General features: G+C 36.5%; 1 protein-coding gene across 1 annotated transcript in view; it reads right to left on the reverse strand.

Moving 5' to 3' along the window:
* The window catches only part of SLC15A5 (solute carrier family 15 member 5), a gene marked incomplete at both ends in the record, with an annotated part of 82,754 nt that extends 66,578 nt beyond the window's left edge, over positions 1 to 16,176 (reverse strand). Inside the window, 2 exons of the mRNA XM_081311249.1 lie at positions 10,285 to 10,507; positions 15,816 to 16,176. Coding sequence (XP_081167375.1) covers positions 10,285 to 10,507; positions 15,816 to 16,176 — 584 coding nt within the window. The remainder of the gene's footprint in view (positions 1 to 10,284; positions 10,508 to 15,815) is intronic.
* Positions 16,177 to 17,045: the final 869 nt, after the last annotated feature.

Below are 17,045 nucleotides of genomic sequence, written 5' to 3' on the forward strand. Positions count from 1 at the left end.
TGAGAAGTGTCTGTTCAGTTCCTGGGCCCATTTATTGGTTAGGTTTATTTTTTTAGTGTTAAGGTTTTTTAGTGCTTTATATATCCCAGAGATTCATGCTCTATCTGATGTGCTTGTGGTAAAGATTTGCTCCCATTCTGTAGGCTCTCTATTCACCTCACTAATTGTTTATTTTGCTGATAAGAAGCTTTTTAGTTCAAATCCATTCCATTTGGTACAGAATAGAGGACACAGAGTCTAATCCACATAACTTCAGTTACTTTATATTAGACATAGGTGCCAAAAATGTACATTGGAGAAAAGATAGCCTCTTCAACAAATGGTGCTGGGAAAACTGGAAATACACATTCAACAAAACGAAATTAAACCTCTATCTCTCACCATGCATAAAACTCAACTCAAAGTGGATCAAGGACCTGAGAATTAAACCAGAGACCTTGTACCTAATGGAAGAAAAAGTAGGCCCAAATCTCCATTATGTCAGATTAGGACTCAACTTTCTTAACAAAACTCCTGTAGTGCAAGAATTAAAATCAAGGGCTGGGGATGTGGCTCAAGCGGTAGCGCGCTCGCCTGGCATGCGTGTGGCCCGGGTTCGATCCTCAGCACCACATGCCAACAAAGATGTTGTGTCCGCCGAGAACTAAAAAATAAATATTAAAAATTCTCTCTCTCTCTCTCTCTCTCTCTCTCTCTCCTCTCTCACTCTCTCTTTAAAAAAAAAAGAATTAAAATCAATACACTTTTTAATCTGCTTCTGCCTCTTCTTACCACCGTGTCCCCATCTCCACTGATATTTTTTCTGTCATCACCAATGAGATTGCAATTTAGAGACATTTTGTGGTGGAGGGAGTGTGGTGGAGAGGTGAATTGAATTGTCCTTTTCCATATTTACTATTTGGCTTCTTTTACTTAGCATGTTTATTTTGAGAATCACAAAGGTGATTCTCTTAGTTGTTGTATTTATGAATAGGCCATTCTTTTTTATTGATAAGTAGTATTCTATTGTGTAAATATAGTACTTTCTATTAATTCATATGTTGATAGACATCTTTTCTAGCTCATGGCTTTTTTTTTTTTTTTGTACCAAGGATTGAACTCAGGGGCACTGGATCACTGAGCCACATCCCTAGCCCTATTTTGTATTTTATTTAGAGACAGGGTCACACTGAGTTGCTTACCACCTTGCTTTTGCTGAGGCTGGCTTTGAACTTGAGATCCTCCTGCCTCAGCTTCCTGAGCTCCTGGGATTACTGGCATGTGCCACTGCTCCTGGTTAGCTCATGGATTATAAGAGTAATGCTATCATGAACTTTCATGGGCAATTCTTAGTACAGACATAGACATTCATTTTGGGGGGATTAGATACCTCAAAGTAGAATAGCTGGAATTATGTAGATACATATTTAACATTTTAGGAAGTTTTGTTTGTTTCTTTATTTTTTTTACATACCAGGAATTGAATCCAGAGGTGCTTAGCACTCACTGAGCCACATCCTAAGCCCTTTTTTGTATTTTTTATTTAGCATCAGGATATGAGTTATTTAGGGCCTTGCTAAATTGTGAAGGCTGGCTTTGAACTACCATCTTCCTGTCTCAGTCTCCTGAGCAGCTGGGATTGCAGGCATGCATCACCATACCTGACTCATTTTAGGAAGTTTCAAAGTGGTTTCAAGTAGTTGTAATGCACATGTATGTGAGAGTTCTTATCCTTCTATGCTGGGTATGGCAAATTTACATTCGTGTCTTGTGGTTGTACTGTGCATTTCCCTAGTGACATTGGACATCTTTTCAAGTGCTGATTGGTTATCGGTGCATCTTCTTTGATGATGTTTTCTGTTCAAATATTTTGCCCATCAAAAAATTGGGTGGTTTACTTTTTTGTTATTCAGTTTTAAGAGTTCTTTATACATATAAGGATATAAGTCCTTTATCAAACATGTGACTTGCAAATGTTTTCTTCCAGTCTGTGAATTGTCTTTTCATTCTCTAAACATTGCCTCCTGAAGAGCAAAGGTTCTTAAATTTGATGAAATGTAATTATTTAGGTTTTTTTTTTTCATGGATCATGCTTTGGGTTGTTTCTAAGAAATGTTTGCCTAACCCAAGATCACAAAAGTTTTTTCCCCTCTTTTCTAGAAAAGACATCTGAGACTTGGAGAACTAAAGTGACTTTTGGAAATTCATGCTATGGTATGCAAAAGCCATCTGTCCTGGTGTAGCCTCTTAAGGAGGGGGTAATTGGGCTGGATGTCCTTTTTGTACATCTTTCCTGGTCTTTGCAGTTACAGTTTTATGACACTATAATTTCCTTATTAATACAGGCTTTAACATTTGAAATTACCTTTCATTCAACCTTCTCATCACATTTTATATACCATTAGTTATAAATATTGTCCTTCCTCTTTGAAATGTTGGTCAGAAGACATGGGTTTGAGCCACAATGCTGATAATCACATGAATGGTGACCTCATGCCCTCTGAGATTCAGGGTACTTTTTAAAATGAGGATCACACTGTCTAAACAAGGTTTGTGTAAAGAATTGAGTGAAGAATACAGACTGAAGCTGTGTAGTGCTAAGCAAGTGTTGTTGCTATTCATTTTTCTTCAATCCTGATTTGGAATAAAAAAAAGCAGTGAAGTTGGAGTTAGTGAGCAAGGGATAGAATGTCAGAAGAGAAGATCACACAGGTAATTGTGGTCTCTGTCGTTTAAGACCTGGTGGCCATGGAAAGGAGTTTGGATTTTATTCTCAGTGCATTGATAAGCCATTGGAAGGGAACTGAGCAGGGGGCCTGTAAAATCTGAATTTAAGTGGAAAAAAAATATCATTGTGTGAGTTCTATGAGTTGTAGAAGAGGCATGGTAGCCTGAATGATGAGGAGAAAACTGAACCAAAGTGACAGCAGAGGAAAGGGTTGAAAGTGGACAGACACATGGTTGATGTTTGGAAAGGAGATATGTCAAACTGGACTAGTTTCCTCATTGTTCCAGAAACATAGCCACTTATTTTTGTCTCTATGACTTTTCGTGTTTCTTGGCTTTCCATGTCTCTATATCAAGTCTCTTGTCTTTCATTCTACACTCTCTTGAATTCTACTTGTTTTCATCTCTGAACTTCTAAAGCAAATGTTCATTCTCCAATTATTTCACTTTTGTCAGTTTTGATCCTCATTTGTAGATTATCAAGATGGCTGATGACAACACCTTATTCTTTGTCTCCATAGGACCTAGCACAGAACTAGGTCCACAATAAATGGCTATTAAATAACTAATTGATTACTGATGAGCCATCTGTTATAAAAATGACTAAATCAAACACATAACATTAAAAATTCCTCTGAATAATTGACATAGGAACATAACATAATATTGAATACGGTCATGCCGAGATAACTGGTTTATGGTAGTGTACTAATGGAAATTTATTTATCCCAATACAGGTGAGGTACAAAGTCAGAATTTTCTAGGACAACTGGATGGAGTCCTGAGGCTCAGCCTCAGGGTATCCTTTCAAGCTGTTGCAAGCTGTGCAGCTGAATTCTGCTGCAGAGAATGAGATGCTGGAGCTGAGAGCATTGTTATAGTTCTTTTGGTCTTTAGGAACCCCTCCCCACCTTTTAAAGCTCAGCACTGTTGAGAAAATCCAAGATGACACTATGTGACTTTTCTATACACCATGCGGTGATGTAAACAGAATTGCTTTAAAGAAGGTCAAAGAAAAATTACAATTATTCTAAAACTTAAGACTTGGGAAAGGTAGTTAGAAACCAAAGAATTATAGTGCTGCATATCTATGTATAAGGAGTGAATTCACATAAAGTATTAAATGTATTTTAACAAATGCCATCCCACCTATTTGATTGTGTAATTTTCTGAAAGAATTACCTAGTATGGGCATGTTTTATATATGTCTTTGTTGATCCATGGACAGGACAAGCCCCAGATAATTAAGGGTGAGATTATATATGTGTCATCAGTAAAGAGAAAGAAAAGAAAGAAAAGAAATAAAAATCCACTGTCTTCCAACTCACCATTAAGATGCCTTTCATCTCATAGCTCACTAGCAAATTGAATGTATAAAGCACCTCTCACACAGAAAGTCAGAGAGCAAAGCACTAAAGCAAAACAAATACCGGTGATTAAGGAAAATTGAAAGCATCAGTAAAAATATGTTTATTTACTCTACTTTTAAATACAGTCTGGAAACTGCAAATAACTGGTAGTATATAAGTAGCAATTTTTTCTTGTCTTCATGATTTTATGTTGTTGAATACAAATAAGAAAAAAATTTGTTGTAGAAAGCTCAGCCATCCTTTTGAGATAACTTATTTTAAATATTCACTTAATTTATTTAGTGATAATTTTACAGTCACATGAATATTTTTGTCATTTCCTGGACTGAATAACTTTGACATGCTTTGGATTGATTTTAAGTGATTTTAGGAGAAGTGATTTAAGGTGGTCTTTTCTAATCTGAGAAAATATCCAGGAGTAGGGAAAACTTCCTGCAAATTTTTGGTCTTCATGGTATTACTGGACAATTTAAAGACTTCAGAGCGAGTATTTTAGTTCTACGTTGAACAACACTGAGATAATTCTCTGGGCATTTGTGACTCTTCAGTGGGATAAAACTGAACTGTTTAGAAGAGTCAGTGACACACCTGTGCACTGATTTCATGGTGATTGCTTCTTTTAGCAAAACCCTGAGCCCACTGTACTTCAAAGAATATTCTGGCAGCCATGTATTTGGAGAAACAAGGAGCAAATAGAATTTTTTTTTTACTTCTTTGTTTTTACCTGTGAATTTTTTTAGCAGAGCTTTGAAAGAAAAATCAGTTTAATAAAAGATGATTATTGATCTTGATGAATAGGCAGCAAGATAAAAACAGAAGTCATATTTTAAATTGAGAAATGTTGGGCACTCTTCCTACCTCTCTCACTCTTTGGACCTGCTTTTATACCTTTCCTCCCTCTTCTTTTGCCAACACCCCAATTTTGGTGTATCATTTTCTTACTTCCTACATTTAAGACCTTTTAACCACCACATGTTTACTGATTGATGGACAATAATAAATCCTGACTTACATACCTACCAAGACTAAAAGGATCCACAAGGGCTAAGAAAAAAATAGGCCGCAACAAGAGAAATAAGAAATGCAAAGACTTTGTCTTTTTATTCTCAATATTCTTTAGTTTCCAAAATTATTTATGTTTATAGAGGAGTTCTGAGTGTATTTCCTGAAAGCTTATGGTTTGGTGTAGGCAGAGAAAGAAGTTCCAGTTGAGAGGGTAGCATTTGTTAAAGGTAGCTAACACAAGTGCAAAAAAATTTTAGAAGGTGTAGTGATTTTTTTTCAAAGCTATTTAGAGGTTACTCAGGAGTTTGCAAGTCACAGGATATTTTAGTATTAATAAAATCATTCTATGCACCACTTCCATCTTGTTGGCTAACACGTACCTTATAAATTGCTACTTTACTATTGAAGAATATATACATAGGTTTATGTTTTGTTTCTCTTTCTTCTCCAAGATTATGCAGAATTTCTCTATCAGGTAGATTTCTAAATGCTATGAATCATCAGCACTTTTCAAAGTAGTCTGGCATGTAGTTGTGCTCAATGTTTAGTTCCATTTCTTTTCAAAGTTATTTCAAGAACCAGTTTGCAAATCCCTTTTCCTTATGGCTATGGAATTGGTTTCAAAATCTGCTCCATCTTCTTAATTACCTGAAGAACTTGCTTTACTTGAAATGTTTGTTTATTTTCACATTCATATGTTGAACGCTTACCCCACAAGGTAATGGTATTTAGAGGTGCGGCTTTGGTCATAGAATGGAACTCACTTGAATGGGATTAGTTTCTTTAAGAAGGAGGCTCAAGGGCTGGGGTTGTGGCTCAGTGGTAGAGAGCTTGCCCAGCATGTGTGAGGCACTGGCTTTGATTCTCAGTATCGCATACAAACAAATTAATAAAAAAAAGTCCATCAACAAGGAGGCCCAAGTTAACAGTTAAAAATGAGTATGTTGAATTCAACATAAGTGGTATTAATCTTCATAAATGTTTAAAAGGAACATCTGGTTAATTTGCAAAGTGAAAATATTAAAATGTCAACTTTTAAAAACTACTGACTTTTTAAATTCTATAAGACAATATATTTGGGTCTATTAAATGTGCTTTTATATGTAAAAACAAAACAAAAAGGCCCAAGAGAGCTCTTTTGCTCCTTCTACCAGGTGAAGACACAAGAAGCTGCGAATTTGCAACCCCTGCTGGCTTAGGGATCTCATCCTGGTCTCTAGAACTTTAAGAAATGGATTTTTATTGTTTATAAGCCATCAAGTCTATGAAAATTCGTTACAGTTGCCAGAACACACTAAGATAGTACATATTAAAAACATATTTCCTCAACTATCCTAGGAAATTCTGATCCAGGAGAGTTAGGTTGGGTCTCATGGCAACTTAAAAATCCAAAACCATCCTGCTCCCCGGGTTTCCACCTCAAAACAACACCATCATGACCTCTGGTGGCTGGGCCTAGGCACTGTGTGTGTGTGTGTGTGTGTGTGTGTATAATTTTTAAAGAAAATAATTTCATTAATAATTCCATTTATAATAGTGTAAAAATAATAAAATATTAAAAATTTTTTTACAAAAGAAGGGCAAGATTTATACACTGAAAAGTGTGAAATACTGAAGAAGGAAATTATAGTATATCTGAATGGATGTAAAGATATCACACATACATGGATCAAAAGACTTTTTAACATTTTTTAAGAATCCTCAGGTAGCTCTAATGTACACCTAGGGCTGAGAATCACTGTTCTTAGATAATGCTCAGGCAACTATTGAAATGAATTCTGGAAAAATGCTGTGGGATAATACATTTTTACTTCCGTCATCTCCTTAAAATAAAAGATATTGCATTTGAGTATTAAAGTATTAAAATTCGATGATTTCTGTATGGGACAGATATCATATAGGGCCAATTTGAGTATCAGATATTAATGATTTCTGACATGAATAAATTCCTTAGACTTCTTCAAGAACTTCACCAATATTTTATTTGGGCTTTTAATCATATATGCTTTGCTCTGGTGCACCTTTAGCAACAGACTGTATGTACAGATAGGAAGCAAATTATCAGGTGAAGTAAATAATGTGAAGTGAGTGGAGGTTAATTGTGATAGAATTTAAATTGTGGCCAAGAACAGACTTAATTATCCACACCATTGTTTTGCTTCCAGAAAAGAATCTGCGCGGGTATATTTACCTAGATTATTGCCAGTGTGGTGGCTCATAATTGTACACTTAAGACTTTGGAAAATGCTGAAAGAGCCAGGTTCTGATCTGGATAAGAGCACGAGGATGTTGGCAGGTTATTATGCTTCTTGATTTCAGGGAGTTCAGCTTTATTCTTTCAATGAGGTACACAGTTGAGGAAGATCCAGTACCAGATGGTGATGTTGGCTAGGAGTGGTTTTCTCACCTACATTTGGCAGCCTTACTCGGAAGTGGTGCTTTCAGTGCCTGAGACTTCCAGTCTAGGCTGCTTATCATGATCGCGGGGAAGCGTTGGGTGGTACGGATGCAATGACACATCTCATTAAAGGTCTCGCAGCTATGAACATCTGACATCTGTGCTGGAAATAGGACTGAATGCAGCTTTCAGTGGTTATAGATGCAAGTGGCGTGTTGTCCTTTAAAGGCACTACTGAAATTCATCATATTTTCCAGGCTGGTAATTTCTAGGGGCATTTTGGATTTGGAGACATGGATAATGATCTAATGGACTGCCCATTTTAAATATGGTCTTCTGTTAAATAGGTTCTCTCTTTCCCAGCGTTAAGATAATGATTTTAGCTGATGACTTATTTATCACTTAATAATTATAATGATCATAATTTAATACCTAAGATCTGTTATGATACTGTATGTGGAGGCAATACAATGGCCCTCCAAGGCGATTCGTTTTTTGTGGTTGAGGAACCTGGGGCTCTAAGAGATTAAGGAACTTGCTGGAGGCCATACAACTCCTAAGTAGTAGAGCTAGTATTCTGCCAGCTCCCCAGCAAGGACTCTGTTCATCTTGCCACCAACTCCTGCAGTTTGTCCTGGAACAGCCTTAGCATGCATTTCTGTAAAGTGCAGAAAGTGGATGTCTATAGACGTTGGTTGTCTTTTAGTTTAGTGTTAAAACCAAGAAGAAGAAGAAGAAAAGCTAAAGCAACTGGATTCAACCTTCAAGGAGCTTCGTGTCCAGGCTTTTAACTCATTAAAGAATAACATTCTCATTCTTTATATACATGTATAGAGGCTTTAACTTTAAGTCTTTAAAACACTACATGATTGCTTTTTATCAGAGACGCTAATGAAATTACAAAATAATAAGAAGCAAATCTGGATGTGTTCATCTTAAATTTGGCCTGGCTCCTCACAGAGGCAGAAATTCAATTTCACTCCCTTCCCTGTCCTCCTTCTCAAAGCCCTAAAGCATAATCCCATTGGGAGTCCCCTCTATTTCCCAAAGGAAATATTTCATTCATATAATGTCTCCTTTGTAATCAACACTGAGAAATGTCACTTTGATTAAACACAACTCTGAATGACTAAGACCACAGTACAATAAATTCTCCAGAGCTATCTTTCAGAACAACTGATTGCTCTCCGGTCTTAATCCTCCAGAGTCTTATTTAATCAAAATGATGTTGCTAATTAAGGATTAAAACCTCCGAATAGAATAAAAAAGAAGGATTTTTCTTTCTCCTTTGGGCAGGTCAAGGAGGCAGAATTTGCCATAAGGAAGTAAAGAGTCCCTTCCACCTTCAGTAAACGGCATTTTTCTCTGACATTAGGACTTAATCCAAAATAGGCCTGAGTGCTTTGTAATATTAATATATTGCGGGTGGGGGAGGGAGAGAAAGAGAAGGGGAACTGCTTGGATGACTACATATACCAAGACAATATTTACTTTAAATGTTTCTCATTTGATGCTTTTAAAATGAAAATTTTAAGCATTTTTGTTTGATGCTATCTGTGCATTGCTATCAACCATTGCAAACACTGATGGAAAGACAAAATATTTTAGAAAAATGTTGGCAATTCATTTCACAAAAACAGAGGGAATAAAAGACTTAATGTATCTGTGTTAGCTTTCAGTCTCTGGGCAGGGCGTGGTGACAGGGAACACCTGGGGAGTAAAGCTGCTCACATCTTGGTGTCCAGGCAGCAAAGAGAGTGAGTGGAAAGGGCTGAGGTCCCATTGTCCCCTTAATGGGCACACCTGCAGTGACCTGCTTCCCCTGCAAGGCGCCACCTCCTAAAGGTTCCCCTGCCTTCCATTATGGTCTAGGGACTAAGACTTCAATACATGGGCTTTCCAGGTCCAAACTATAGCAGCATCTCCCATCTATTTGACATCTGATGATGATTAACAAAACCCAAAAATATTCTATGCTAAATTCTGAACTCATCTTCTTTAAGTTCCAAATTTCAATTTTTTTTCTTGAGTTTCTATTTAATTATAGAAAGTGGTTCCTTTAAAAACACATAAAATAATGAACTATGTATGAATGCAATGGAAAAGACAAAGATTCACAGAAAAGTATTTTGGTTTTTCATGAAATACAAACACTTAAATTTTGGGGTGAATTGGGTTAGAAACAGGTGCTGGTTGATGTTAATGAATTATAAAATACTTCCATATTTTGTCATCTCCTCTGTGCATTGGCCCGTGAATTTATAATCCCTGCCAAATTAGTCTATTACAATGTAGATATAACTAATAATATAACAGCTACCATTTTTTGATCACTTGCTATGTGCCAAGCTTTCTGCAGGTGATGTGCATAATATTGCCTTTAATAAAACCTGAGAAATATTATTATCTCCCTTCAGAAATGAGTAAACTGAACTAGAGAACAAATGATTTGTTCAAGGTCAGTAAGTATGTACCAAGTGCAGTTGAGACTTCCAACAGGCCTGTTGTGGCTCCAAAGCTGTATTCTATTCAGCACATCAAGCCACTCTACATCTTTTTACTTGGAGGATAAATTTATCAACATGTCATGGGAGTGGGCGGATTAGCTGGGCTGGTCTGACCCATATGTTCCCATGATTATTGACTGAAGCATTGTTCCAGACATCATCCATCACGTACCCAGTTCAACCAGGGACAAATACCAGCTGGTTGCTGCGAACATGAGACCAGGATTGAACAATGAGAAAACCTAAAAGGGAGAGGATTGTCATAATTTTTTTTTTTTTCTTAACCAGTGCTACCTACCAGTTAAAAAGAGATGTTCGTTTCTTTGATTTGTGCTCCTGAAGACCATAAGCAGCCTGTGGACAGACAATGGCTCTTATTCCTCCTGTGCCAAGGGAGATGGCTAGCAGTGCTACGTGAAACAGCCTGTTCTGCTCCTTGGTGGGTATGTGGTTAATCACGTGGTAAGAGCCTATGTAGGAATCTTCTGAGGGGAAAGCAACCCCAGATAACAAGGCAGTGCCTGTATGGAGAGAAAAAACAAAAACAAAAACATGGAATCACCAATCTCAGCACAAATAAGGTTTTTCCTCTGAAAGTGGCATCATTATATAATTGTCTTATTAAGATATTTATGTTAATCATTGCAATTTCAGAGATAGCCTGATTTTCGTAAGTGTAAAATTTTCCTCTATTGCGTGTATTAACCAGAGTTCTTGTGTTTTTGTTTCCTGTCCCTACCCCAAACTTAAACTATCTTTACATCTCAGACTGTGTAAGCAAATTGTGTCGATTTTAACAAAATTAAAGCAATTTAGAAAAACATCATGTCAAAAATTAGGATGTCTGTATCACCCCCCACTCCACCCACCATGTAAGAGAAAATCACTGTAACATGCTATTTGTTCTTAATAGAGTGATAGGAAACATGATGATCTCAGATAGCTCAGAAACTTGTTAAAAACTTTTGAGAAGAATATTATAATAGAGGAAAGCACAATCTGTTGTTTCCATTTCTATGTCTCTTTCTTCCTTCAATGCTCTTCTTACTTTTTCTCACACAGCTACAAAATGGAACTCCTGACACACAGAGGTGAGAAACCTGAAGAGACAGGAGTGGGACTTGGGTGATGTGGTACCTGCTGGAGAGGGGGAAGACATAAAGTGGCCAAGGAGGGTTTGAGCATCCTCCTCACTTCCATGTATAGGTGACATAATAGATGGTTTTTCTTTTTTAATGAACAGGCATTTGTTTAACCATTTATGTTTTGCAAAGAATTTTAATATATTATGTTAATATATTAATATACTATATTGTTTTATTTACAATTTATATTTATTTACAATTTATTTATATTAATTTTAATATACTATATTGTTTCCTCTTGGAAAAACTTTGTGATGTCAGAGAATAGATTTTCTTATTTCAATAAAAAAAATAGGTTCAGTGAGGTTAAGTGACTTGCTCAATGTTATAGAGCAGCCCAGATGTAATCTCCCTCTTCTTGTGCTTCCTATCAGCAAGTGGTCAAATTATCAGGTTTTCTGAAATAGCATCCCCTCCCCCCCACTAGATTGTAAATGTAATAATTCTTATTTCAGAAAATTTGAGAAATACAGGAAACCATCTCCCCCCCCCCAAAAGCCCATACTCTCATGACTTGGAAATAATCTTTACCATTAACTATATTTTTATAAGCTATATTTATAGTTATGTTTTATATAAATAACAAATTTGAGATTATACTGTTGATTCATATATGAACAAATTTAAATGACTTTATATATTTTTCAATATGATTTCTAAGTCATTATTTGTTTTAAAATCCCTTTTTAGTAATTGTGAATGAATACTGCACAAATATTGTGACATGTAAATGTTTTAGACATCTTTGATTATTTCCTTAGCCTAAGTTCTTATCCATAGCATTCATATTTTTATGATTTTTAATACCACTAACAAATGTTCTTTAGAAATATAACCAATTTACCTCCCACCATTATTTTATGAGATGGCTTGCATTAATACTAGTTATCATCATCATTTTTTTTTTGGCAATTTGATGAGTGAAGAATGGCTTGTCCATGTTAGTTTTGTTCTCTCTTTTTTAAAAATTAATTTGGCATTAGCATTTTTGGTATGAATTATTTTATGAGCTGTTTAATGTGCTTAGTTTTCTCATATAGACAAAAATGACGTATCATGCTTCTGTCTTCTTACAATGGCTTTTACAATGTGAAGAACATATGGACTCAGGTATCATTCAGTAACAGACTGATTTACTTCAAGGGTGGATCCCTTAATTTATTGGGTTTGAAATGTTTCCTCTCAAGGTTAGCCAGATGTACAACTAATTGTTCTTTTTTCTCTGAGGAACAGTATGAGGCCAGGTAGGCAAAGAGTTAACCAAATATAATAATAAAATCAATTATTTCATGCAACAACCACTTGTTTAAGGACAAGACATTTTAGTCCATATGGTACTTTGTGTAGGTTAAAAAGGCACTTTATTTTCATCTTTTGAGAAAACGTCATAGTATATTTTGTTAGATCAAAATTTTATTTCTATCTGCTATAAAATTGACATAACAAAAGTACAAATCTATAACACATTTGACTAAAATTCTCGTTTTTGGAATGTGCTATCACGTCCCACACATTCGTCATGTATGTATTTGACAGTCTTGTTTAAAGCACCAAGATGTGCCATATCTCATTAGATGGTAGGGGTCCCTGGCTCTTTCCTCTAGGAGCAAGTAAGTCCATCAGAGAAGTCATGGTGTGTCACAGGCCGGCCATGGGCTGTGTGTGTGTGAACTATGATCCTGAGTACAGGAGGGGACTGGACTGACGTTGCCTCTCTGTTTGGGCTGGCGACGTAGGTGTCCTTTTGGCTCGCTCTGCCCACGGTCCCCACACAGCCCATGAAAAGGGCATGGCCTTCCAAGATGTCAGTCAATCTGCTGACCAAAAGACATCATGAAGCTAGACTCAACCCCCTGAAACCTGACCCCTTGCCTCATTGGGGTGGAACTTTCTCCAGTGTCTTCCGCTCAATAAAAAGGGCTTCACAACATGCTCCTCTCTATTTTGTCTGCCTCCCTTGCCTCTCTTGAGGGAGCTGAAGAACCCCAAGAAAAACATATTTTCTCTCAGTGTGGTTATTTGTGCCAACCCAGTTTGCCTGGAGTGATGCTGACTGATTTAGTAGTGTGTCGCCACAATGGTGGTGGTTGGTAGCAATTCAGAAGTCATTGTATGATAAAGAAGTAAATGTAATCAAATGGGGATGGTCAGCATGTAGTTGAATACAGAGAAGCTGGTAAGCAACACTACGTGGACCTTAGAGATCAGCAGAAGTTTTTGAATGTTGAATGTGGGGTGGAAAGATAAAGGAAGGTCATAATTTCAGGCAAAGAAGAGAATAGTAGGGAAGTTAAGGACAAGTTCAGCATGTTGGAGTTGCACATCGAGAAAGAAGTTTGCATAGATAAATTTTGTATAATTGTAAAGTTTCTTGTACACTTTAATAAATTTGGGTTTTATTTTTTAGGTTATTAGATCCTGTGTGTGTGTACATATATATATATATATATATTTTTTCTTTTTTAAAAATCAATGTCATTGGTAGAATGGCATATGGACTGGAATCAGACTGACAACTGGTTGTATAGTAAGTTGGCCATGGTCAAGAAGAAGAAAACTGAATTTTTGAGCTAAGTTTATAGCAATTCAGACAGAAGACACATTTCTGATAGAACCTCTGATATTTAGTGACAGGTTGGAACCTAATGGTACTTGAGAGTGGGAAGACAAGGAAATAACTTGTAGTAAGGAAGTGAATGGATATGAAGTTGACATAGGCTTTCTGTTTGCCAAATTCAAAAGTAAAGTTTTTTGTTCTGGTCTGGTGACTTTCCCTGGAATTTAGACTGATAGGAATTATCAGGTTAAGCAAGAAGAAGTTACCAAATGCTGCTGAAGTGGACTGTTATGGAGTCAAGCAGAATAAATTATTCATGTTTTTGTTTAAATGTTTCTTTATCAGAAAGCATTCCCTGATAGAAAATAGCAACTCTGTCACTGTCTATTTCATTCCATACCCTTATGGGGCTCTATTTTTCACTGTAACACTTATTACCACCTGACATAATATCTATTTGTGTGTTTATTTTCTCTCCCCTTACCTGAAAATCAGCTTTAGCAGAAACTGACGGTTTTTCCCTCTGTTACGTTCCCAGACCTGGGACCATCACTGGTACAGAGTGGTCAACGAGAAGTATTTGCTGAATGTTGAGTCTATATTTGCCATGCAGCAACTTGGCTTTTATTTTGCAGAACTTAAGCAGTGACATTTACAAGTTCGAATCACGCTCTAATCAGTTTTTTGAATGGTAATTTGCTACTGTCTGAAATTTTGTGATAGGTAGAGCACCTGGTATCTGTTATCCTTTCTTCCTTTTTCTCCCTGACACATGCATTTCAGTTGCACTTCTTGCTAAATAGTGAACAGTAAACCACCTTCTCAAGTTCCTCTGCTCAGAACTGTGGAGATGAATTTGGCTTCCCCATTGTTTTGTATCTATATTTAGTTTCCAAGTTTTTATAGCTTTTCACATGTTCTTTCCTGACTTGATACTTCTCTATTGCTTAAAGCATCATCCTGAGACTTTTTTTTTTTTTTGGTCTCTATTTAATCTCTAACTGTGGTTTGCTACCCTGTTTATTGATGAAAACCATTTTCTCAAAAGTTATGCCCATCATATCTTCAGTGACTCTTGTCTAAGAAGAAGAACTTGAATATTCCAGCTTAAAATTCTAGACTGTTCATCAACTTGATATTTCCCCAGCACTTCTCACAAGATCCACAAGCTTTTTAGGTATATTTGTTTCTCTGTGTAATGAAGCACAGTGTAGTGCTTCAATGCACACATTTTCAAAAGCATATAACCATAGTTAAAAATATAGAAGTTATAATTTCCTGTGCTTTCTTAATTACCCTATGGTTAATTGACAGACTTTTTTTTTTTTGGCAGGGGAGGGGCTGGTACTGGGGATTGAACCCAGGGTACTCTTCCACTGAGCTACATCCCAGCCCTTTTTATTTTTTATTTTGAGACAGGGTCTCACTAAATTGTCCAGGCTGACCTCAAACTTGGGATCCTCCTGCCTCAGTCTCCTGAGTAGGTGGGATTATAGGTATGGGCCACTGGACCTGGCTTAAATACAGGCAAGAATACTGAGACAAGAAAATTGCAAGTTTAAGACCAATCTCAACAACTTAGCAAGGCCCTAAGCAACTTAGTGAGATCCTGTCTCAAAATAAAAAGGACTGAGGATGTGGCTCAGTGGTTAAGACCCCCTGGGTTCAATCCCTGGTACCAAAAATAAAAAAGGCTATCTTTTGATGCAAACATTCCTCAATTCTTCCAATTATTCTACATGAACTACAAAAAACTTTCCATCACATTTCATCCTTTTTGTGAGGTGAATTAATTTCATGTTTCACATAGGATTTGTAAAAAAAAAATTGTGTTTGGAATATTAAGTGGGAAACAAAGACATTCTAAGAAGAACAGAAGATAGACATGTAAAGAAATAGTTGTTATATAATAAATGCTGTGCTATACGTATCAAAGCATCCTTTAACACACTCATATTTATCAGCATCTTAAATAAAATACAGAATGAAATAGACTGAAACAGCATTCTTACTTCATTTATCACACTTTGTGCTAAGAGCAGGATAAGAGTAACATAAACCAAAAAGTCTAACCAAAATCTCTTCAGTTAAATTGCAAAACAGCCCAGTCAGCAGGGGAGCACTTACCTAGGAAGTGTAGAAATAAGCAGATATACACCAGTTTATTTCTTCCTAGGAAGATGTCAGCCAGCCACCCCACAAGCACAGGAGTAAGTATCGAAGTTCCAATAAAACACAAGTTCAAAATGGCTGCCTGGTAATTGTGGTAGCCCAGTTTGACGGTGCAAAAGGGGATCATGTTGCAGACGACTTCAAAGAAGGTGAATCTCTCACACAGCTCCACCAGAAGCAAGCAGATTCCAACCTGAATTTTTTTCACAGAGTTTGGCGATGAAAAATAACCAATATGTCTCACAATTTTCTCCCTCTCAATGCTGAGATGTAAGGCCACTTCCTCATCTGTTATTGTAAAGTGTGTAACAGACATGACCACCCTCCTCAAAAACAACTTGTGTTAGTGGTTTGGACTTGGTGATTTTTACCCCCATCTCTCTAATGAGAAAATAAGTAAGATTGTTGCTCTGAATTTCACATACCTATGCAAAATTTTTTTAAGGCTTTTGCACATTAATGTTGTTCGTTTTCATGATCCAGAAGCACAAGAAAGGAGACTTGAGTATTTGAACATTCATGGTTCAGTGTAGCCAAATCTGATTTGTTTGTTTAATTACTTAGAGACTAAATTAGGCTCTTCCTCCAAAATTATATTGAATTACATGAATCCAGTTGCCTATGTATGGAAACTCGTCTGCCTCACACTGATAAAGGTTTAAATACTGAGGCAGAAGAAGCAGTTTTTCAGGAGAATTTGAGCAGAGATCAAGAAATAATTTGAGTCTAATAATTTCTGATATTTTAATTAAACAAGCCAGAACATTACCAAGAGATAAAATGGAAAAGGAAATCTGTTTTGAGGGGGCAGGATACCTTATCATTATTACATTTCTTGTTATTTTTGGTTGGGATTCTGATAAGAAAGTTAATTAGGTAACAAAAGTGCTAGTACATTTAGGTAACAAGCAGAGTTTACAAGAAAGTAATTTAAGTGTATTAATGAAAGGAGAAAATATTAAACAAAACCCCACTTCCTTTTAGTTGACCCCATGCTTGTAGAACAGACTCTCAGAGGAAATCAGAATCAAAAGGCAACATTTGACTTCCTTATTATTAATCAGCAGTTAGGGATATAGCAACCAGCTTCCACATGCTTTGGGGAATATTGGATCTGGTCTCACCCTGACCTTCCAGCTGGGTGAGTGGATATTAGCATTCTACTTTGGAAAGCAGGAGGGTACC

The sequence above is a fragment of the Spermophilus citellus genome (assembly GCF_964194105.1).
Source record: "Spermophilus citellus genome assembly, chromosome: 10".
NCBI lineage: Eukaryota > Metazoa > Chordata > Mammalia > Rodentia > Sciuridae > Spermophilus > Spermophilus citellus.